The sequence below is a fragment of the Enhydra lutris genome, unplaced genomic scaffold (assembly GCF_002288905.1).
Source record: "Enhydra lutris kenyoni isolate GAN:26980312 unplaced genomic scaffold, ASM228890v2 scaffoldscaffold38, whole genome shotgun sequence".
NCBI classification, from domain to species: Eukaryota; Metazoa; Chordata; class Mammalia; order Carnivora; family Mustelidae; genus Enhydra; species Enhydra lutris.
In genome coordinates, this window is record NW_019154122.1 from 5,032,617 (window position 1) to 5,054,589 (window position 21,973).

General features: G+C 54.1%; 1 protein-coding gene across 2 annotated transcripts in view; it reads left to right on the forward strand.

The window, feature by feature from the left end:
- LOC111154788 (kinesin family member 17) overlaps positions 1–21,973 on the forward strand; it is a 39,675-nt gene that overhangs the window by 16,463 nt on the left and 1,239 nt on the right. The window contains exons 6-14 of one of the 2 annotated variants that reach the window (XM_022514700.1): positions 1,715–1,824; positions 5,651–5,798; positions 7,239–7,807; positions 8,689–8,769; positions 9,851–10,062; positions 11,576–11,807; positions 19,372–19,630; positions 20,575–20,645; positions 21,803–21,920. In XM_022514700.1, coding sequence (XP_022370408.1) covers positions 1,715–1,824; positions 5,651–5,798; positions 7,239–7,807; positions 8,689–8,769; positions 9,851–10,062; positions 11,576–11,807; positions 19,372–19,630; positions 20,575–20,645; positions 21,803–21,920 — 1,800 coding nt within the window. The remainder of the gene's footprint in view (positions 1–1,714; positions 1,825–5,650; positions 5,799–7,238; positions 7,808–8,688; positions 8,770–9,850; positions 10,063–11,575; positions 11,808–19,371; positions 19,631–20,574; positions 20,646–21,802; positions 21,921–21,973) is intronic. The other variant, XM_022514699.1, reaches the window with a different exon arrangement.

The following is a 21,973-nucleotide window of genomic DNA, read 5'->3' on the forward strand; positions in this document are numbered from 1 at the left end:
GTGGCCTCACCTTGTGGCTTTAAACACCATCTCTGGGCTCTGGCTCCCGTGTGGCCCCCCCAGCCTGGCCGTGTGGTTTGTGTCTAGGTCTTCATTCATAAAGGGGCCCGAGGGGGCCCTTGGAGAGGTCACCGTTACACTAGAAACGAGGATGGGACAGCACATGGGGCCACATGTCCTGGGGGGGAACCCGGGGGGGAGCTCCAGCATCGGTCAGGAGACAGGGAGGAGCAAGGGGTCTCCGGAGCCAGAGCTAGATTTGGAGCCATGACTGGAGTTTCTATGGGAAAGTCTGGGCAGGAGCAAGAGCCCAGGAAGGGCTGGATTGAAGGATTCCTGTGGGTGGCGGCACAGAGGCAGTCCCGGCCCCCAGGGATTTAGGGCAGGGGAGATCCTGGCTGGGAGTGCGAGTCAGATGGAGGGGCGGGAGGGGTGCGGACTCGACATTGCTTGGTTGGCAGGTGAAAGGTGGGCTAATAGTTCGTTTGCTTTCTCTAGGAATTAGCCGGCCTGGCCAGGGGCGGTCTTTCCCTGGCCGGCAAGTCCCCTGCTATATCAAACATCACAAAATAGAGACAATTTAAAAAACAGTTGCGACGCAGTGTACTCTGAATTCCAGACTTGAACATCCAGCTGTTGAGGGATCATTTGGAACTTAGCATGTCTGACACTGAGCTCTTAATCCCCCCAAGCCTGCCGGTCCCTGTGCAGGTGTTGGCAACCCTTTTCCTTCTGAGTATTCACGCCTGAAACCCTGGAGTGGCCCTTGGCTTCTCGTTTTCGCACAAACCTGTATCCAATCCAGCAGCAGATCTTGTCTCTACCTTTAAGAGATGTCCAGAATCTGTCCACCGCTGTCCCCTGAGTCGCTAGCATCTCCTACCTGAATTACTAGGGGGCACCACCCCGACAGGTATCCAGGAGTCTGTCCTTATCCCCCTCAGTCCATTCCCCACACAGCAGCCAGGGAGGTCCTGTCCAAATGCACGTCCTTTTACTGCCCTGCACAACCCCCCTCCTTGGCCTATTTAACCGAGTCAAACCCAAAGTCATCAGCACAGCTTTCAGTGTCCCTGTGATCCCCCACGCCCTCTCTGAGCTCCTCGTCACCTGTTCTCTCCCTCTCTTACTCTGTTCCAGCCACACTGGCTCCCTGGCTGTTCCTGGAATAGTCCAGGCCCACTCCTGCCACAGGACCTTTGCACTCACTGCTCTCTTCTGTCTGGAAAGCTCTTCCCTAAGATCTCTGCCTGCTTCTCTCTCCCACCTCCTTCAGGTCACTGCCTTTGCCTTACCTTATCTAAGATGTCCTCCCAGAACACACTGTTTAAATTGCCCCCCCCTTTGTTCTTACTCCTGAGCACCCTCCCCGCTTTCTCTCTCTTGCTAGAACACATCCGCTTATAACATGTTAGCATTTTGCTTATTTACTGTGTGTACCTTCTTCCTCTGTTTGAAAACTCCGTGTGGGTGTGGAGTGTTGTCTGTTTTGTTTAATGCTGGGTCGCCAGTGCCTAGAACATGCAGGTGCTCAAGAAATATTCGTTGAATGACTGAGTAAATTAGTATTTTACATAGAGATGGGCTTGGAAGAAACTCAATGCTGTGAAGTGTGTTTTGCTTAAGTCTGTGGTTGTCTCTTTCCAGATTTTGGCTTGGTTCTCACAGACTCTGTGCAGCTTGGTCACAGCCCTCCCTTCTGTCTCTCTCCCAGACCTGCTGTCCAGTCAGACCCCCCTAAATGCTGTCCAGACTGAGGAGAAGCTGGCGCCCCCACCGGTGATCCAGCCTGATACAGAGGCCGAGAAGCAGCTGATCCGGGAGGTGAGACCCGGGGGTAGGTGGGAGAAAGGCAGGCAGGTGAGGCCCAGCAGGAGAGCATCTGCCGAATGATATCATTTTACCCCCAACAGAATCGTGGGCTTGGTACCTCAGTCTCCCTTTTGGAGCTAGGTGCCGTGACTCGCCCAAGGTCACCCAGCTAAGGAGAGTCTGAGTGGGATTTGAACTCAGGTCCTGACTCCAGAATGCAATCCATCCCTCATCAGGGCCTAACATGGGGAGCACAGGGAGAGCTGTGGGGTGTCTGCAGGGGTGCTGTCTCTTCCATACTGTAGGAAGGGGGGTGGCTGTGGGTTGCTGGAAATGGAGGCCTTCCTGGTGGTGGGAACAGCTTAAGCTGGGCAGAGGGGACGGAGCGAAAGGAATTGGTCACCTCGTCAGGTGCCCACAAGTCAGAGGCTGAGAGCCGGGTGCCCTGGCTGGACAGTGGGGAGGCCCAGCACTCATTTGACCAGTGGGTAAATGGGGTGTTGGCCTCCCAGAAAAAGCTGTCTCCTGGGGGCCCCTCATTCTCCCCATGTGTGCCTTCCAGTATTTCTGGGAACCAGCAGGCCAGGTAACAGTGCCCTGGTTTACAGATACCGAGCTGATCCCTAGTGGGGGGCTTACACACCCAGACTCAGCAGAGCCCCTAACTCCCGGCTTAGGCTCCGTCCTGACTCCAGGCCCTGCTGGTTTCTGGAAATCCCTGCCATTTGAGGGCCCCATTCAGAGACCTGAGCATGGAGTGGGACACTGGCATTTTCCTGGCAGAGAAGGATGCCAGACTAGGACAGCTCTGCAGGGACTGCGTCCCTGGATGTGTCCGCAGCTGGGCCTCTGCCCCTCAATTATAAACTCAGTGATAAGCCCTGGGGCCCCTGGGAGCTCTGGTGAGGCTGTGGGGTTCTGGGGCCCAGCTTCTGAGGGGCAGACTAGGTAAGTCTTGGGAGTCTGAGTCCTGTGGGCTGAAGGGCTGGGAGAAATTGGCCAGAGTCCCTAAAGGCTACCCATGACAGCTGTTCCCCCTGAGGGAGCCTGGTTGGGTGGGACAGGTACCCTGGCCGAGGAGCAGGGCGCCGCCATCCCCCCTGCGTCACCAGAGAGGAGACTCTGCTCTGGGCTGGCGGCTTCAGGGAGCCAGTGACTGGCAGGTCCTTCCGCCGGGGATGGCGGTCGCTGGCCTTGTCTTCCCGGAATAGCCCCGTGGCTGCTGCATCCGAGCATCTCCCCCCCACCCCTGCCCGTGGCCACCACCAAGTGTCCTCTCAGGCCCTGCTGTTTCTTCTGTGAGCCACACTTGGAGGAAGAGTCAAAGGTGTCTGTCTTCCCTCTCGCCTTCCTTCCCATTTCACGTATGATCCCCTCATATTTATTGAGCACCTACTATGTGCCTGGAACCGTGCTTTCCTTTCCCACCTGGAACCAGTCAGGACTCTCAGGGTGAGGGGGTGGCCCCTGTGTGGGGCGGCGAGGGTACGGGGCCAGGTGGGCTCTGCCACGAGTGGGAGATGTGACTCCATGGGCTTCAGTCTCCCAGCTGCACCAGGGAAGGGGAGATTTGGACCAGAAGATTCCTGGGTCCATCCAGCTTTTCCAATCTGCAAGCCCAGTTCTTGGTGGGCTCCGTGCCCCAGGACAGGCTGTTTAAGCTCTCGGGGACTGTTTGGGCATCTTCTCATCATGGGACCGTGGAACTAGCACCAAGCAGGACTCGGGGGGCTGGGTTGGCAGGCATTTTCCAAGCCCCTGCTGGCACTGGACCCTGTAGCTGGGGGTCCACGAGGGGCCATGGGAGAGTTGTTCTGTGTCGAGTATCAGAGCACATTCTGTAACTGCTGGGGGTGATCTTGAAAGAAGTCTGCGCTGCGGGAGGGAGACAGGGATGGAAAGAGCACAGTCACTAAGCGGGTGGCTTGGCTTCACATGGTTTGTCTACTGTCGCAGGACAAAGAGCTTTCGGGTGGATCTGCAGGTAGACGGGAAGGTGTGGGCTGGGATGACGAGGGCATGCTTCAGTGTTCTCTGGGAAGCAGGAGATGGGAAATGGAGAGGTGGAGGGTTGCAGAGGGAGGGAGAGCAGAAGGACACAGGAGGGGCGCATGGCAGCGTAAGAGGCCCTCTGTGGTTCAGGGTCACACATGTACCACTGGGACTGGAAGTTGGTACTGCTGTATGTGTGTGTGTGCGTGTGTGTGTGCACACTGTGCACGTGAGTGTGTACATGCACGCACCTGCATCTCCAGCCAGGTCTTGCTGGTTGTGTAGGTGTGACAAGGCTGAGCCAGGGTGACACTGGGGTCAGGGCCGTGCAGGGAGGGAACTGTGGAGGGGGCTGGGTAGAGCTTGCTGAAGGATGAGTGTAGGGTAGGGCCCAAGTCCCTGCTGGGGAGGAGAGGAAGCCAGGGCAGGGGGCGGAGGGGCAGTGAGAAAGCAGATGGGGTATAGGAGGTCTCCTGTGGCCACTGGAGAGCTGTGTGGTTCTGGGCAAGTCACCTCCCTGGGCCCCAGCAGCCCTACGTATGGCCCTGGGACTCAGATGCATCTCAGGTGTGCCACAGAATGCTCAGTCACATATTAATGATCCTCTGTCCCTCCCCGAGAGCCCGGGTCATAGAGTCTGTGCCGTCGTAGAACTCTGGGTTCTGTCCTGGAAGGGTCCTGGTGAGGTGGGTGTGTGCACAGGGGCTGTCCCTCCCCTCCCCCGGCCTGTCCGTCTGGCTTTCTCAGGGGCAGCTCGACAACACGGGAGGTCACGTACTCTCATCAGCCTGAACCCCGGCCCTGCCCATGGGAGGTGTGCTTGGAAGCCAGAGCGGTCCGGTTATCCTTCTGGCCAGGCCAGCGGTGGGCTCCAGGCACTCATGGACTCAGGAGTTTGCCCAGAGCCCCTCCCTCCTCTGTGCTAGGTGCTGAGGCTGCAGGAGGGGACGGTGCTGTCTGAGAGGGTGGTCAGGGAGGGCTGCTTGGAGGGGGTGTTATTGAGCTGAGGCCTGAAGGAAGAGATTGCTGGGGGATGAGGGCAGAAGACTCTGAGGCAGGGGAACATGGGCCTGTCGAAGAGTGGAAAGTGGCCCATGTGCCCAGTGTGGGGTATATGTCATGGGGTGGGCTGTCCAGATCTCTGGGGACTCGGTCAAGTCGAGAGGCTTAGATTTTGCCCAGTAATGTAGGAAGCCACTGAAGCACAGTCTAGGAGCGCCTGGGTGGCTCAGTTGGTTGGGTGTCCGACTCCTGATTTCAGCTCTGGTCATGATCTCAGAGTCACGAGATCGAGTCTCATGTAGGGCTCTGTGCTCAGCGGGGAGTCTGCTGGAAATGATCTCCCTCTCCCTCTCCCCTCTCCTCCTCCTCTCTCTCTCTCTCTCTCTCTCTCCCTCCCTAAAATGAATAAATAAAGGGGCGCCCGGGTGACTCAGTCATTAAGCGTCTGCCTTCAGCTCAGGTCATGATCCCAGGGTCCTGGGATCGAGCCCCATGTTGGGCTGCCTGCTCAGCAGGAAGCCTGCTTCTCCCTCTCCCACTCCCCCTGCTTGTGTTCCCTCTCTCGCTGTGTGTGTCTCTCTGTCAAATAAATAAAATCTTTAATAAAAAAAAAATAAAATGAATAAATCAAATCTTTTAAAAAATGCGGATAAACTTCAGAAGGGCCCACAGCAGCCAATTTCGTCCCGTGTTGTGTAGGTAATTTTAACTTAGGTCTTTTGGCTTATTGCTATTTCCTGGGTTATTTGAATGACAGAGAAGGCGAACTGTGGTCTGATGCTGCCTGGACCTCCCCGCCCCCCACACTGTGTCTTCTCTCTCCCACCCCCATTCCCGCTCCCAGGAGTATGAGGAGCGCCTGGCCCGGCTGAGGGCTGACTATGAGGCGGAGCAGGAGTCCAGGGCCCGGCTGGAGGAGGACATCACTGCCATGCGCAACTCCTACGATGTGAAGCTGTCCACACTGGAGGAGAACCTGCGTAAGGAGACAGGTGGGCACCCGACCCGGGCTGTCAGGAGGGTGGCCAGCTGGTTCCCCCTCCCCATTTTACTAACTGACATTCATAGAGCACTTCCTATGCACCAGGCTCAGTTCTAGTTACTCCTTACGACAGCCTAGCCAGGTAGGTACCGCCATGAGGCTCATTTTATAGGTAAGGAAACTGAGGCACAGAGAGGGTGAGTGATTTGTCCATGGTCACACAGCTGGTGAAGTGAGTCAGGATTGGAACCCAGGCAGTGTTCTCACCCACCCAGCATTGCATCTGTGAAGCCTTGGCCCCAGGCTGGGGCCCAAGGCTGACTTAGCATTACAACGTATCACCCATATTTCATGGGTAAGTTCCCTCCTCCTGCTTCTGCATTTTCTGGTCTCCTCTCATTTTTGAGCCGCTCTGTGAACAAAGCAACCACATTCCAAAATAAGGATTCAATTACTAGCAAGAAGTTCTTCCTTGCTGAAGATTTTTGTTGTCTTTTTGACATTCTAGAATGTTCTACTCTACCACTATCCTCCAAACACCTGTGCTGCCAGGCAGCTCAGACTTCCTAGTACTCACCCAAATACTATAAAACCCCCCTTGTCATGACGACGGTATTGGTCACATCGTGGGTACCATTTATTGGGCATTGCTGCGTGGGCGGTGCTGGGTGCTGGGTACTCCCTCAGTGAGTGAGGACACGCTGAGTCCTCACATTGCCAAGGTGCACACTGAGGCTTGGAGAGCTTCTGGCTGCTGAACTAGGGAGAGGATGTCCTCTTTCAGCAAAGGGAATGTGTCTCCAGCCCATGACACAGAGACAAAGAAGTGAGTGGTTGTAGTGCCCATGAGCTGGGAGCCCTGAGGAGGCCTGTGGGACTGTAGTCTCGTCCACGCTGGCAGATCCAGAGGAGAGGGAAGGGCAGGTTCTAGCATGTTCTGTCCTTCAGAGTGTTCCTCTAGTCCAGTTTGAATGTTAGGCCTCCAGGTGGTTTTATTTGGTCTAATGATCATTCGTAGTGTTCCTTCATCTCCCATGGAGCTAGCATTTCCTGTGGACGAGAGCCCTGAGCAGGGGTGCTCTGTAGAGGTCCCCACTCCGGGTCTCGGGTGTGAAGTCTACTTGCTGAGCGGGAGCTCTCGGCCTCGGAGGCCACAAGACCCACAGGGCAGTCACCTTCTATGTGAAGAGCAGCCCGAAGGCAGCTGAAGGCCGGGGAGGTCCGAGAATAGAGAGCTCCTGGTGCTGGTCAGGGAAGACTTCCTGGAAGAGGAGGCAGGAGAGGGGTCTGAGTTCTGACAGAGGAAAGGGCAGAGATGGGAGGCTAGTATTTGGGGGTCTGGGAGGCTCTGGCTCTTAAGCCTGCCCTTCAGAGACTAAGTGCTTGGGGCCGGCCCCCAGGGGGTCACCGTCGTCCTCTGTCAGACGCTGAAAGGAATTTACATTTGCAGAGGCTGTCCTCAAGGCAGAGGTCCTCAAGGCGGAGGTCCTCAAGGCGCAGGGCACGTCCAGGGCAGAGTTTGTCAGCTGGCCGGAGTCCTCCCCTCCCCTCCACTGCGAGCTGGCCACGAAGCCTGAGATCCACTCCACGCCGCGCACTCTGGCCGGCGAGGATGTCTCCAAGACTGAGGTTTCTCCGGGGTTCAAGGAGCTGCCCACGGCGGAGACCTCCAAGTCTGAGGCATCTCTGGGATCCGATGAGTCTTCCACGCTCGAGGACACCTCCATGTCCGAGGCCTGCCCGGCGCCCCAGGAGCCTTCCAACGTGGAGTTCTCCGCGCCCGAGGCGGAGGCCGTGGGCAGCTCCCTCCTGGACCACGACCTCAGCTGGGAGGCCGCCGGAGCCCCGCGGTGGGCCGGGCCGGTCCCCGAGGACGAGCAGCCACGGCTGGCGGCGCTGGGCCTGCTCCCCAGCCTGCACGACCCGTTCGCCGAGGTGGAAGCCAAGCTGGCCAGGCTCTCCTCCGCGGTGGGGGGGGCCGAGGTGCCCCAGGCGGCCACCCCCAGGCTCCCCACACAGGTAGCTGATATCACACGAGATGTGCAGAAAGGCAGCAGGCAGAGCTTGGCGGGGGTGAGGGGCGGTAGGCACGCAGGTCGCTGGGGCAGGTGCTGATGGTCAGGTCCGGTCCGTGCGGGAGCTTGGGCTTGGCGGCCGCAGAAGCCTTGTCTCGGCTCATCGGTGGGGAAGTAGGGATGGAGACAGGAGGCTCTGCCGGGTGGGCACCTGTTCTGCTAATGGAGGGACACCCACTTGGGGGGTTTGCTGAGTTGTCGTGGTTACACTAGCTTCTAGGCCCCGAAGGAAGGAGCCGGAGGAGGCTGGAGGCTGCGGGAAGGCTGCCACCTTTCAGGGACCGCCCCCCCCCGACTCCACCCCCCGCGTCCGGCGGGGCTTGCCCTGCCATCCTGCCGCTTTGCTGGGTGCTTCTCCCCTTTCCACTCTCCTGGTTTAAATTCCCTTCCCCTTCTCTCCCTTGTGTTCCTTTTCCTTTGCTTTCCTTTCCTTTCCTGTGTGTGTGTAAAGAGCACAGGCCTTTGAGCTGGACAGACCCGGGTTAAACCCCGGCGCAACCACTCACAGAGTTGTATGAGCTCGAGCAGTCAGCTTTCTGGGCCTCGGTTTCCTCTTCTCTAAAATGGGGGTGCTGATGTGTGCTTTACCTCAGGTACCACAGTTGATGCTCCCCGAGCTCGCTCCCTTCTGCGTTCTCTCTTCCCTGTTCTCTCCTCTTCTCGCCCCTGCTCCCCAGTGGTCCCCTCAGCGGTGACAAGCAGCAGGAGGTGGTGGCTTGGTGAGGCGCCGGGCTGGGGGCATGGGGCACTGAAGGGGAGGTCAGGGAGGGGAAGATGATTCTGGCCCACTGTCCCTCTCCCTCCCCAACCCCATCCTCCTGCCAGCACCCCTCCCTGACGGATCTGCTGGGGCCTGGTGTCGTTAGGTCTGAAGCTGAGGCAGCTGACTTCCTCCTGCCCGGGACTGTGAGTTCCCCCCCGGGTCCAGACCCTCAGGTCAGAGGAGGAGTCCCAGGAGCCTGGGTCTTCCTGTGGCACTCTGGACCTCAGTGTCCTCATCCCCAAGACAGGGGCTGTGAACCCAGCCCACCCCCAGCTTATCGGACCCGGCCCGTCACAAAGCAGGCCTACCTCTTATTACTGCTGTGACTAAGAGGTCACTGCTCGGCAACTCTTAGACTTCACTTGGCCTTGGCAGCCTGTCTAGAGTGAGGAGGCCCTGGTGTGTGCTGAGAGCGAGGGCTGCTGGGCGGAAGCGGGGGTCCCGAGGCTCTGGCAGGGAACCACCTGGGTCCCATGTTGAACACTGCTGCTCTCAGAGCCCTCCCTTCTCTCTTCTGCTTAAGAAAGCACAAGAGGACATGGAGAATGAGAGCAAGGCTTTAAATCTACCCACATGTGTGGAGAGAGAAAATTATCTCCCAGCCTCTGGACTGGATCACTGGGTAGGAGCTGGCATACTTGAGGTTCTCAGTGGATGGGAGATGGGGTGGCCTGGGGTGCACTGGCTGTAAGGTGACATTGAGAGGGGACACAAGCAGGAAGAAGGGGCCAGGGCAGAGCATCAGGCCAGGGGATGGCATGTGCCAAAGTCCTGTGCCCGGGAAGAGCTCGACTTTCTCAGCAATAGAAAAACGAGGCCAAAGAAGCAGCTGGGTGGACACGGTGGGGGAGGGGGAAGGCAGAGAGAGGCACGGAGGGCACAAAGGCCATGGAAGAAGCTGGATTTTACTGCCAGGGTGCTGAGAATCTGTGCAGGGTTCTCCCCGGGAAAGGGCTGTCATGGATTTGTATTTGGAGAAAATTGCCCCAGCTGCCGTGGGGAGGCTGGGTCCCCAGGGGCAGGAGGGCAGGAAGGAAACTGTTTCCGGGTGTTGGAGGAAATGGTGGGGTAGGAACCTGACCAGGTACTGGGTGGCTCTGAGCCCGAAGTAACCGATCCTGGGCCATGAGGGACCCTGCTGCTGCCATCTGGGACTGAGGCCGCGGGAGTGTGCGTCTAGGGGTCGGCCTCTCTGCCTCCATCTTGCTTTCTCTTTGTGCTCAGGAGGTTGACCTGGGCCCAGAAGTGGCCGAGGAGGTGGTGCCGGCAGCAGAACCTGGCGTCGGGGCTGAGACTGAGGCCCAGATGGCCTTGGAGGCTCAGCTTCAGCCCTTGCTGGGCACGACCAGTGTGAGAAGGGACAGTGTGGGCGTGGAGGTGGCGGTGCTGACTGACGACCTGCTGCCTGTCGTGGACCAGCAGCAGGTGCTTGCCCGGTAAGTGCTGGGGCGTGGGGCTGGTAGGGCCCCGTGGCAGGACAGGGAGGTGCTGTGGCCAGGCCTGGGGATGGGAGCTCCTGGAGAGCTGAGCCTCCACTCCACTCCCCTGCCTGATGAGGCTGGAGAGGCCCCACTCCTCTCTCTAGGAGCAAGGGGCAGGGATGGTGCCATCAGCTGGGCGGGCAGTGCTCTGCCCCGGGGGAACCTTACAGGTGCCACCAGACTCCCTCAGGCACCTGCTGGGGCACAGGTGCTCCAGGAGAAAGGGAAGGGACTGTTGCCTGCCTGGCATTCTCAGGAATCCCAGGGTGGAATGATGCAGGCTTTTCTCAGCTCCCAGTGTGCCCTCCTGTTGCGAGACCGGCTCACCCTGGGGACAAGCCACCCTGATCACCCTCAGAGGCCACCCTCCTGGGGCGCTGGGCTGTCTTCACTCTGTGCCAGCCACTTAACATTTCTGAGCCTTGGTTCTCACTTCTGTAAATGAGAATCAGGGTCACCTCCGTGATGGTCAGCTCCATGGCCAGGGTTCAGCCTCCTCTTAGCAGTGGCAAACCCAGTCCTATAGTCCACGGTTCAAACGTGAACCAAGCATGGGCTGCGGGCTGGGAACTAGGACACAGGATGAATGAGCTACCGCATTGGCTTGCAGGGAGCCCATGGTCCAGAGGGACCAGCTACCCAGGCCCAGGGAGGGCCAGATTCTGTAGTGTGAGAAGCCAGTGGGTTGTGCAGTCCACTGTCTGGGTTCCCATCCACCTTCACCACTACCTCTACCACCGGAGCCAACGTTAAACCTCCCTGTGCCTTAGCTTCTCATCTACAAAATGGGTGATAATAAGAGCTCCAGTTTGAGAAGCTCATCATGAGGGTCAAAGGAGACCACGCCTGCCAAGCGTCAGACCCGGAAAAAACTCTCCACGCCCTTGGCCGTGGTCTGGGTGTGGTCCGGAGTATGGTCCGGGAAGCCTTCACAGAAGCTTTTGTTTTCCGTTTCTTAGAGTAGCTTTGCTTAGCTCACCCTGAATGGGGTTTGAAGGCCAGAAGCCTCAGGAAGGCATCGAGTTACAGGGTGCCCCAAAAGCGCGGCATGGGGGAGCAGCCTGGCTGTTTGGAGAATGCACAGTGGGGAAACCTGGAGCAAGCTGGCTGGGGGGCTGCAGAGGGAGACGATGAACACTGGGCTGCTCTGGTCCCGCGGGGTACCAGGGAGCACGGCCGCCAGCCTGTGCGCTGTGGGGACCCTCGGCTCTGGGAGGCCCGGGGCAGGTGGTAGGCTGGGTCAGCTCTGGCCCGCAGGGAGATGCTTGCCCGTCCTCTTGGGCGCACAGGACTGGGTGGCTCTTCTTGGAACCCCCGGGGTCTGACCCCAGTCAGAGGCTTCGCCTCTCTGAGCCCGAGCCCGTGTCCATGAGGAGTGGCTGCGTGGACCCCACGATGTCGGCTGGACAGTGAACACCTGGTGACGGCCCCGCCCCACTGACACGTGCCTTCCTCTCCCCACCTGCAGTTTGCAGCTGCTGGAGCAGCAGGTGGTAGGGGGAGAGCAGGCCAAGAACAAGGACCTGAAGGAGAAGCACAAACGCAGGAAGCGGTACGCGGACGAGCGCAAGAAGCAGCTGGTGGCGGCCCTGCAGAACTCGGACGAGGACGGCGGCGACTGGGTGCTGCTCAACGTCTACGACTCCATCCAGGAGGAGGTGCGGGCCAAAAGCAAGCTGCTGGAGAGGATGCAGCGGAAGGTGAGGCCCTGGCGCACGCCCCGCTGGCCCCAGCCGCCAGCCGTAACTCCGCACAGGGGCATTTATCAGGTGCCTGCTGTATGCGTTGCCTGCCCTGGAGACCGTCCCGGTGACCGACGTGTGTCTGCTGTGCTGGGCGAGTGTGTGCAACAAATGGGACAGCAGAGAAACACGTGGGCTAGGGCCAGACTGTGATCGTGCCGTGAAGGGAACTCTGGGGGAGGGTGGTGATGTCGGAAAGACGTCAGGGTTCAAAGGCGACGGCCAAGAAAGAATTCTTGAGACGTCTTTGGTGCAGAAAGGTGGCCTTATCAAAGCACGGGCACAGGACCTGTGGGCAGAAAGAGCTGCACCGGGGCCAGGAGGAGTGGCCTGCTGGGATAGCATGAGCCTCCGAGGAATTTTGGAAGCAAGGTTCCAGGACCTTGAGGGGGCTAGCTATTGTTGGGGAAAGGTCATTCATGACCATCTAGTAACACCCGAGTCATGGACCTTTCAGGTGTGTATCGGTGGGCCATAGGCTTGGGGGACAGTTGCCAGCACGTATCTTGGCGGGTAGAGATAAAGGAAGTTTCCAAAGGAATTTTTATATGTTAAAGTAGGCTTCCAGGATCCTGGTGGGCGTCGGGGGTGGGGATCAGGCTAGGATCGCCTCTTGCCCTTAAACAAAGTGTCAACATCGAGGCAGCTGAGCTCCTAGAGGAATGTCCCTTTGCCTGTTTCAAGGACATGTCCATGGGCTGTAGGCAGTAAGGAAATTTAATCATTTTTCTTCTGCCTTTGTTTTCCACATCAGGTGGCTTTATTTTGATTTTTTTCTTGGATTGAGGTACACACGTGCAAATCACAAGTACGCAACTTAGCTCATTTCCGCAAAGTGAACGCACCCATAGAACCAGCACCCGCACTGGGGAACTGAGCATTAGCAGAACCCTAGAAGTTCCCGGAGGCCACCTTGGGTGGGGGGCAGGGACGTTCTCTGGAGCTGGTGGCTTCTGAAGTGGAACCTGAACCTTAGGAAAGGTGGGGCTAGGTTGTACCGCAAAGCAGAGCCTTCCAGGCTGGGGGAGGGACCAGTACCCAATATGAGCGTAGTGGCTCCAGGAGAAGAAGGGAAGTAAATATGACTGAGCACGGGGAGTGAGGACAACAGGGGAGGAGCTACCATCTGCTTCCCTCGGCACACCCCCAGGGGCTCTGGCCCCTGACTCCTCCCCCTCGGCCAACCGCAGGGCACCTCTCATCCCCAGCTGACACCTTTCACCCAAAGATCTCACCAAAGCAGAAGCTGATGCTTTTCCCCTCTTTTTTTTTTTTTTTTTAAAATTTTTTTTTTTTTATTTGTCAGAGAGAGGGAGAGGGAGAGAGAGCAAGCACAGGCAGACAGAATGGCAGGCAGAGGGAGAAGCAGGCTCCCTGATGAGCAAGGAGCCCGATGTGGGACTCGATCCCAGGACGCCGGGATCATGACCTGAGCCGAAGGCAGCTGCTTAACCAACTGAGCCACCCAGGCGTCCCTATGCTTTTTCCCTCTTTGAACCTCTGTAGTGTTTACATTTTCTTGGTTATTTTCGTGCTTTTTCTTAATACCCTTTTTATATTTTCAGCCACATTTGTTCTTCCTGGGATATCTTGTAATCTCATCTGTGCACCTAAGTTTTGAAAAATTCTTTCTGGAGTTTGGTTAAACGTCCCATTTTATACCTTCTTCGTTTCTGTCCGTTTCCACTTTAAGGTTTCTGGATTGCTGATTTGAAATGTTCATATGTGTGAACTGAAGGAAATTTTATGCACATTGGGATGTTGGGTTATATTTTGGTTCTATGTGCTCATGCTTTGGGGGGGGGATTTTCTTCTGAAATGCTTTGATTTTCATTTCCTCTTTCTTCAAAGAGCAGCTTTGATTAGCTACTTCTGCTCTTTTCTGTGTATTTTGCAGTGTCTTGTTTTTCTGCACTTTCAGGACCAGCTGAAAGCAGAGGTGAGGGTTTGGGCAGCTGGCTGGGTTTGCTCAGTCGACAGCACACTCTTCTGTTCCTGTAGTGAAGTGCAGTATTAAATAGACTGTCCCCTATTGCTGTGGGAGTTAGCTGTCACCACAGATAGAGTTGCCTAAAAGAACAAAAAACTTACTATCTTACAGTTCTTTGGGTCACGGTCCAGCTCTAGCATGACTTACTCCTCTGCTTAGAATTCCATATGGCTGGGACCAAGGTGTGGGCAGGGCTGGTTTTCCTCAGAGGTTCTAAGGAAGAATCCGTTTCCAGGGTCAGTCAGGTTGTTGACAGGACTCAGGCTGATGCGGCTGTAGGACTGAGGATCCCATGTCCTTGCTGGCTGTCCACTGGGGGTCATTCTGTTTCTAGAGGCCGCCTGCCCCCTGGCCCCCTCAGAGACCGCCGGGGCCGACCCCTCCTAGGCTTCAGCTCTCTGACTCTCCTTCATCTAAAGCATCACTTCTCCTTTGCCTGGTTCTCCACACCCCTTGGTCACACCACGTGTTTACAGTGGGCTCACCAGGTGATCCAGGATAATCTCCCAGTTTTAAAGTCAACAGATTAATAACCTTAATTACATTTGCAAAGTCCTTTTTGCTGTGGAAGAGGAACATAGTTACGGGCATGTCCTAAGGGGTGGAAATCACAGGGGTCGAGACTTTCCCTTCCAAATCTCGCTCTCATTTTTGGGTCCACTCTTTCCTCTCAATCTCTCTTTCAGTGGGAGGGGTCTCTTGTTTCTGCAGACTTTTATTTTGCACCTCAAGGGGTCTCCCACTTCTAAACACTGTCCAGAAGCAATGCCTTGTAGAGACTCACCCCTCGGTCTCTCCAGAGATTTGCAGAGACCGACCTGCATTCCAGTGCATTCTGGGTTTTGCAGTATCCGATCTATCCTCAGTATTTCCCTGCTCAAAGTAGGGCTTTCTCATTGGGGGAGTGATGTTATCTGCCTTCCAGCACCTTGCCCTCCCCCTTCCACACTTTGCTGGGTGCTTTCCACTCCTCCCGCTGTGGGGCAGGCCCTCCAGCTCTCTGCTGGACTTCTGGTATTTTGGACCTGCTGGTGTAGGCTGGGCGGAGGGGGTTTCATTTTCTTTCCCTGTTCTGTGTGTTGTTTCAGAGGGTCTCCATGGAGAGATTCAGATTTAGGTAGCTGCCATCATCCCTAGGTACCCAGGACTTTGTTTGAGAGAAAGAGAGAGAGAGAGAGCATGAGCAGGGAGGAGAAGCAGAGGGAGAGGGAGAAGCAGTCTCCCTGCTGAGCAGGGACCCCCCCCCCCAATAATGTGGGGCTTGATCCCAGGACCTGGAGATCATGACCTGAGCTGAAGGCAGAGGCTTAACCCACTGAGCCACCCAGGTGCCCCTAAAAAACATTAAAAAAATAATTGTGAAATAGAAGGAAACACTTCTTAACTTATTCTATGGGGCGCATATCACCTGATACCAAAACCATAGAAAGACATAACAAGAAAACTATAGACTAGTATTTCTTATGAATATAGACAGAAAATGCTCCACAAGATATTAGCAAACCAAATTATACATCATGCCAAAGTGTGATTTAGCATAGGAATGCAAGGTTGGTTTAGTATCCCAAATCAATTAATGTAATATACCATATCAATAGAATAAAGGACAAAACCCACGCAATCATCTTAATGATACAGAAAAAGTATATGAAAAAAATTTAACACCTATTATGGTAAAAACACTCAGGAAACTAGGAATAGAAGGGAACTAATTCATTCTGATAAAAGACATCTATGAAATGTCCACAGGTAACATCATACTTAATGGGGAGAGATTGAAAGCTTTACCCCTATGATTAGGAACAAGACAAGGATGTCTGCTCTCACCACTTCTGTTCAACATTGGGCTGGAGGTTCTAGTTGGGGTAGTAGGCAAGAAAGTGAAATAAAAGGCATTCAGATTGGAAAAGAATAGATAAAATTATTTCTATTTATAGATGACATGATCTTTTATGTAGAAAGTCCTAAGGAATCTGCTTTAAAAAACACAAAAAACGCTACCTACTAGGATCAATTAACAAGTTCAGCAAGGTTGCAGAATACAAGATCAATAAGCAAAAAGCAATTGTATTTCTACACACTTGCAATGAACAATCTACAAATAAAATTAAGAAAACAATTCCTTGGGGCACCTGGCTAGTTCAGTCTGTAGAGTATGAGATTCTTGATCTCAGAGTCATGAGTTTAAACCTCCACATTGGATGTGGAGACTACTTAAATAAAAATATATAATATCCATAAACATTAAAAAAAAACAATAATTCCATGGGGTGCTGGGTGGCTCAGTCATTGGGTGTCTGCCTTTGGCTCAGATCATGATCCCAGGGTCCTGGAATCTACCCCAACATAGGGCTCCTTGCTCAGTGGGGAGCCTGCTTCTCCCTCTCCCTTTACTTGCTGCTCCCCCTGCTTGTGCATGCTCTCTCTCTCTCAAATAAATGAATAAAATCTTAAGAAAAAAGAATAAACATTTAAAAAATTTTCATTTACAATACATCAATAAAGAATAAATACTTAGGAATAAATTTAACAAAAGAAGTATAAAGCTTATATTCCCCAAACTATAAAACCTTGTTGAAAGAAATTAAGAATACCTAAATAAATGGAAAGACCCCATGTTCATGGATTGGAAGACTTAATAATGATTAGATGGGAATACTCTTCAAACTGTTTTACAGACTCAAGGCAATCACTATCAAAGTCCCAAATGACTTCTTTGCAACGACTGACATGCTGACCCTAAAGTTCATATAGAAATTCCAGAGACAGAATAGTCAAAACAATCTTGAAAAGAACAAAGTTGGAGGACTCACACTTCTTTATTTCAAAACATACTACACGTTTACAGTAATCCAGACTGTGTGGTACTGGTATGAAGACAGGCATATAGATCAATGGAATGAACTAAGAGTCTGTAAATAACCTTCGTATTTATAGTCAGTTGATTTTCGACAAGGGTGCCAAGATTATTCAGTGAAGAAATTACAGTCTTTTCAACAATTTGTGCTGGGACAACTAGATTCCTGCATGGCAAAGAATGATGTTGGACCCCAACCTCACACCATATACACAGATTAATTAAAAAATGGATCAAGAAACTAAATGGAAGAGCTAAAACTATAAAACTCAAAAGTGTAAATCTTTGTTACCTTAAATTCGACACTGCTGGAGCACCTGGGTGGCTCAGTCAGTTAAGCAGCTGCCTTTGCCTCAGGTCATGATCCCAGGGTCCTGGGATGGAGCCCTGAGTCAGACTTCCTGCTCAGTGGGGAGTCCGCTTCTCCCTCTCCCTCTGTGCGCGCTCTCTCTCTCTCTCTCTCTCTCTCGCTCTTTCTCTCTCTCTCCCTCACTCTCTCTCAAGTAAATAAATAAAATCTTAAAAAAAAATAAATTAGACATTGCTTTCTTAGGTATGATACCAAAGCACAAACAACAAAGGGAAAAAAATAGATACATTGGACTTAATCAAAATTAAAACTTTTGTGCTTCAAAGGATACTATCAGGAAAGAGAAAATGCAGCCCATAGAATGAGAGAAAATATTTGCAAGTAATATATCACAATAAGGTGCTTATATCCAGAATATATAAAGAACCCTTATGACATATAAAAATAATAAAAAGACAAAAAAGACATTAAAAAAAAGAATGAAAAGACAAATAATCCAATTTAGAAATGGGCAAAGGATCTGAACAGGCATTTCTCCAAAGAAGATAAACAGATGGGCAATGAACACAAGAAACTCGGTGCTGAATATCATTAGCCACCAGGGAAACGCAAATCTCCAATACAAAACTACCATCTATGGTGTAGAGCTACCCTCTCACACCCACGGGGGTTAGCTGTAATAAAACAGGTAGTAACAGACATCGGCAAGGAGGTGGAGAAATGACTGTCCTCATACATTGCTGGTGGGAATGTAAAATGGTTCAGCTGCTTTGGAAAATCGTCCGGCATTTCCTCTATTGGTTGAACATAGTGTTACCCTGTGACCCAGCAGTTACAAGCAAGAGAAAGGAAAATACGGCCACAGAAAAATTTGTACACGAATGTTCATAGCAATATTCATTCTAACCTCAAAGTGGAAACAGTCATGAAGGGAAAATACAATGTGGTATAGCCACACGATGGAATATTATTTGGCAGTAAAAAGGAATGAAATCCTGGGGCTCCTGGGTGGCTCCGTCATTTAAGCATCTGACTCTTGGTTTCAGCTCAGGTCGTGATCTTAGGGTCGTGAGATTGAGCCCTGCTTCAGGCTCCATGCTCAGCGGGGCGTCTGCTTGAGAGTCTCACTTTCTCACTCTGCCCCTCCCCCACTCTGTCTCTCTCAAATAAATAAGTAAATCTTTAAAAATAAGAAAAGGAAGTCCTGACACATGCTCTGACAGGGATGAACCTTGAAAACAGTGTTAAGTGCAAGAAGCCACACGCAGAAGATCATATATTGTATATTACTTTGATATGAAATTTCTGGAATAAGCAAATCTAGAGAAACAGAAAGTGGATTGGTGGTTGCATAGGGCTGGGGGTTGGGGAGAAGCAGAGGATGAGTACCTTTTCTGGATCATGAGATGTTCTAAACCTGACCATGCTGATGGCTGCACTACTTGGAATATACTAGAAACCATTGACTTGTACATGTTAAATGGGTGAGTTGTAGGGCATGAGAATTCTATCTCAATAAATCTGTTACAAAAGTCACTGTGAAGGATTCCAGATCTTTCCAGATGTAAAAAAATATGTAAAGTTTTTACCCTAATAGCACGTATCCACCATCCAGCTTAAGGAATGGAGCATTATTAATTCCCCACCTATGTCCTACCAGGCAGCATCCATTCTCGCCTGGTTACATGTAATGACCATCCCTGTGAACTGAAAACATCCTTCTTTTCTAACCAAACTCTACCTGCTCTTTAAGGAAACAGACGGTGCACCCAGGAGTCTTGGGGTTCAGGGACAGCAGGGTTATGGTTGCAGCTGGGAGTCACCTGTGCTTGGGGGGAATCTCCATTCAGTCAGCCCCAGGCAGGAGATCACAAAAGTGTGGAATCCATGGTCAAATCGGGGTGTCTCTGCCTCTTAAGTCCGACATCTGTCACCTCATAACTTGGCCGTGGTCATGGGAGAGCCATCACTGCTGAGGCTGAGAGTTGATGCCTCCACTCCCCTCAGGAAAAGGATTTGTACAACTTTCTGACCTTTTAGGACATGGTAACCCCAGTGTTATGTGTGGCACTTTATCGGAGGCTCCTGGATAAAATGTGTTTGTGCGGGATCATCCTAGGGGCCGGCAGGGGGTGCTGATAAGTGAGTCCTTTTCCTGTTTCCTGCAGGGCTATGGACACAGTAGGTGCTCATTTAGTGCCAGTGGACAGATGGGCGGCGGACGTGGGTGGATGGGCGGGTCAGCGCCCGCATGGCGAGTGGGCGGCTAGAGGCGCAGGCCGTGGGTGCTACAGGTGGGCAGATGGTGACATGGCTCGGTGTCTTCCCTGCTCACCTCTTGCTGCCCCCGACCCCTTGCTTTCAGCTCCGGGCAGCAGAGGTGGAGATCAAAGACCTGCAGTCGGAGTTCCAGCTGGAGAAGATCGATTACTTGGCCACCATCCGCCGGCAGGAGCGCGACTCCATGCTCCTCCAGCAGCTCCTGGAGCAGGTGCAGCCCCTCATCCGCCGGGACTGTAACTACAGCAACCTGGAGAAGATAAGGCGTGAGGCCTGCTGGGACGAGGACAACGGCTTCTGGAAGATCCCCGAGCCCATCATCATAAAAACCAGCCTCCCAGTAGGTCAGGTGCTCGGCTGTCCCCTCGGCCCTCCTCCGCACAGCGTGCCCTCCTGCGGGCTGACCCGGAGCTGGGGCCCCGGGCTTGCTGGCTGTGGGTGCGGCAGCCACAGGGGGGACCCTGGGGCTCCAAGACGGTGGGGACCCGAGAGAGAAGTGGTGTGCTCTGGAGTCAGACAGATGTGGGCTGGAATTTGTGCTCCACTGCTCCCTGTGTGGCCTCTTTGGGACTCGGTGTCCTCATCTGTGAAATGGGGATTAGTAACTGCACCTTCTGTAAAATCGCCGGGTGGCTTGGCATGTGTTCATGCGTGTGACGCCCTTAGCGCCATGGCCGGCCCGAGGCAAGTGCGTGCTACGTTTGGTCACTGTCGCCATCTTCATTCATTAGCTCCCCCAGCACTCCGGGGGAGGGCAAAGATGATCGCTCCTGTTTGACATCTAAGGAGCTGGAACCTCAGATAGAGAAGTGACTGAACCAGGGTCCCAGTCAGAGCCGCGAGTCCCAGGACCCGGGATAGAAATGGGTTCACCTTCTGCTTTTGGCCCTGATTTCCATGTGACCTTATGAAGGTCACTGTTTCTCTCTGGGCCTTGGTCCCGGATCTTCACAAAGAAGGGGCTGGGGAAGGTGGTCTCGAAGGTCTATCTCTGGCCTCACAGCTGGGAGCACCCCATCAGAGAATGTTTGTTCAGTCTCTGAGTCATTTCCCAAGCGCCGGCATCTGTCAGCAGGGTTTCTCCCGCCCGCTGGGTTGTGGGAAGCAGGAGAATGGCTGCTTTGGCATCTGAGCCCTCCTGGTATGTTTCCCAAAGTCATCTTGTGGCCTGGGCAGTGTGCTCCCCTCGCTCCGGGCCTGCGAGCTTGGGCAAGTGCTGCCCACCCTGGCCCTCTGGCCCGCGGACTGGGGACCAGGAAGCAGTGACTTCAGCTTGTGTTTCTCACAGCAGTTCCAACAGGGCCACAGAACAAGGCAGTCCGCAAAGCCTCCACAGCAGACAATGGTGAACCAGGCACGGTAAGGCCAGTGGGGGAGGGGGTGAGGCTTGGGGACCTGGTGTGGGGTGGGGGGGCCTTGCGGGTCAGCCTCCCTATAGGGCCCTGGGCTTTTACTTCCCTCCCACCTGAGGGTCAGCGCAGGAGGCGATCTTTTCTGTGTCTCTCTCTTGGACTCTCCCCTGCTCTGGGTCTCATTCAAAGGCACTTATGGTCCTAAAGACCAGAGGGAAAGTCCATCCCGCTGACCAAGGACCGAAGCTTCGTCTTCAGTCGCAGAGGCCAGGCCATGCATTCTGGTTCCCTGGGCCCTCGCTGGGATCCTCCAACCAAAGGGCCCTCAAGGGCCCACAAAACAGTAACTGGGCTTCCAGAGTCACTTGGTTCTCCCATCTTCCATGTTTCGTATTATAACAGCGGAGGTCAGGAAACCTTCCTGTAGAGCACGCCGTCTTTCTGTGCGCTTCTCCACCTCTCGGTTCCGCTTCCCTGGCGGTGCCAGCTTCGACCCAGGCAGGCTTTCTGTGCACGGCAGGAAAGATGGGGATCCAAGAGGAAGAGACCCAGTCTCTTACCACATCTTAAACCAGCCCTTGTGGAAAGATTCTGATCAGCCGTGTCTGGGTCAGGGGGCCTGCTCTTGGACTAGGGACTTATGTCCGGAAGATGTATATTTCTGTGACTGGTTCGGGCTGGTCACATGCCCAGTTGTGCAGCCGGGCATGGGCGAGAGGGTGTGGTGGTGTTAGGGCACAGAGAACGGTCGCCTCACCAGGACCATGTCGAGGGGGAGAAGGGTAGCCCTGAAGGGAGAGTCAGGCCGATGCAGAGTCTGTTATAGTGGTGACAAATCATAGTCTTTGGGGATGAGAGATGGGGGCTCCTGTTGTAATGACCTTGATGGTGCCCTTGGGGCATTCCTAGTCTGTGAATATGTCGTGATGGGTTTGGACTACGTGGTACTGGAGAACAAGACACTTCCTATCCCAAGGAAGGCAGGTGGCATCGGCTTGGCAGGAGCTGTGACTCTCCCGAGCTGCCCGGATCCCACCGCAGGAGTCTGGGGTCTCTAGTGGGGTCCAGAGAGTGGGCTGGGAGGCTCCCACCCCAGCAGGCTTGCAGAGGGGAGGACTGTAGAAACAAAGGGCGTTGACCCACAAGAACGTGGAATCTCAGCAGGAAGAAGACCGCTACAGGCTGATGCTCAGTCGGAGCGACAGCGAGAACATTGCCAGTAACTACTTCCGGTCCAAGCGAGCCAGCCAGATCCTCAGCACGGATCCCAGGAAGAGCCTCGGTGAGAGCCCCGCCCACCTCCTGTCCTGCTGCCGCTCCCAGGGAGAGCCCTGC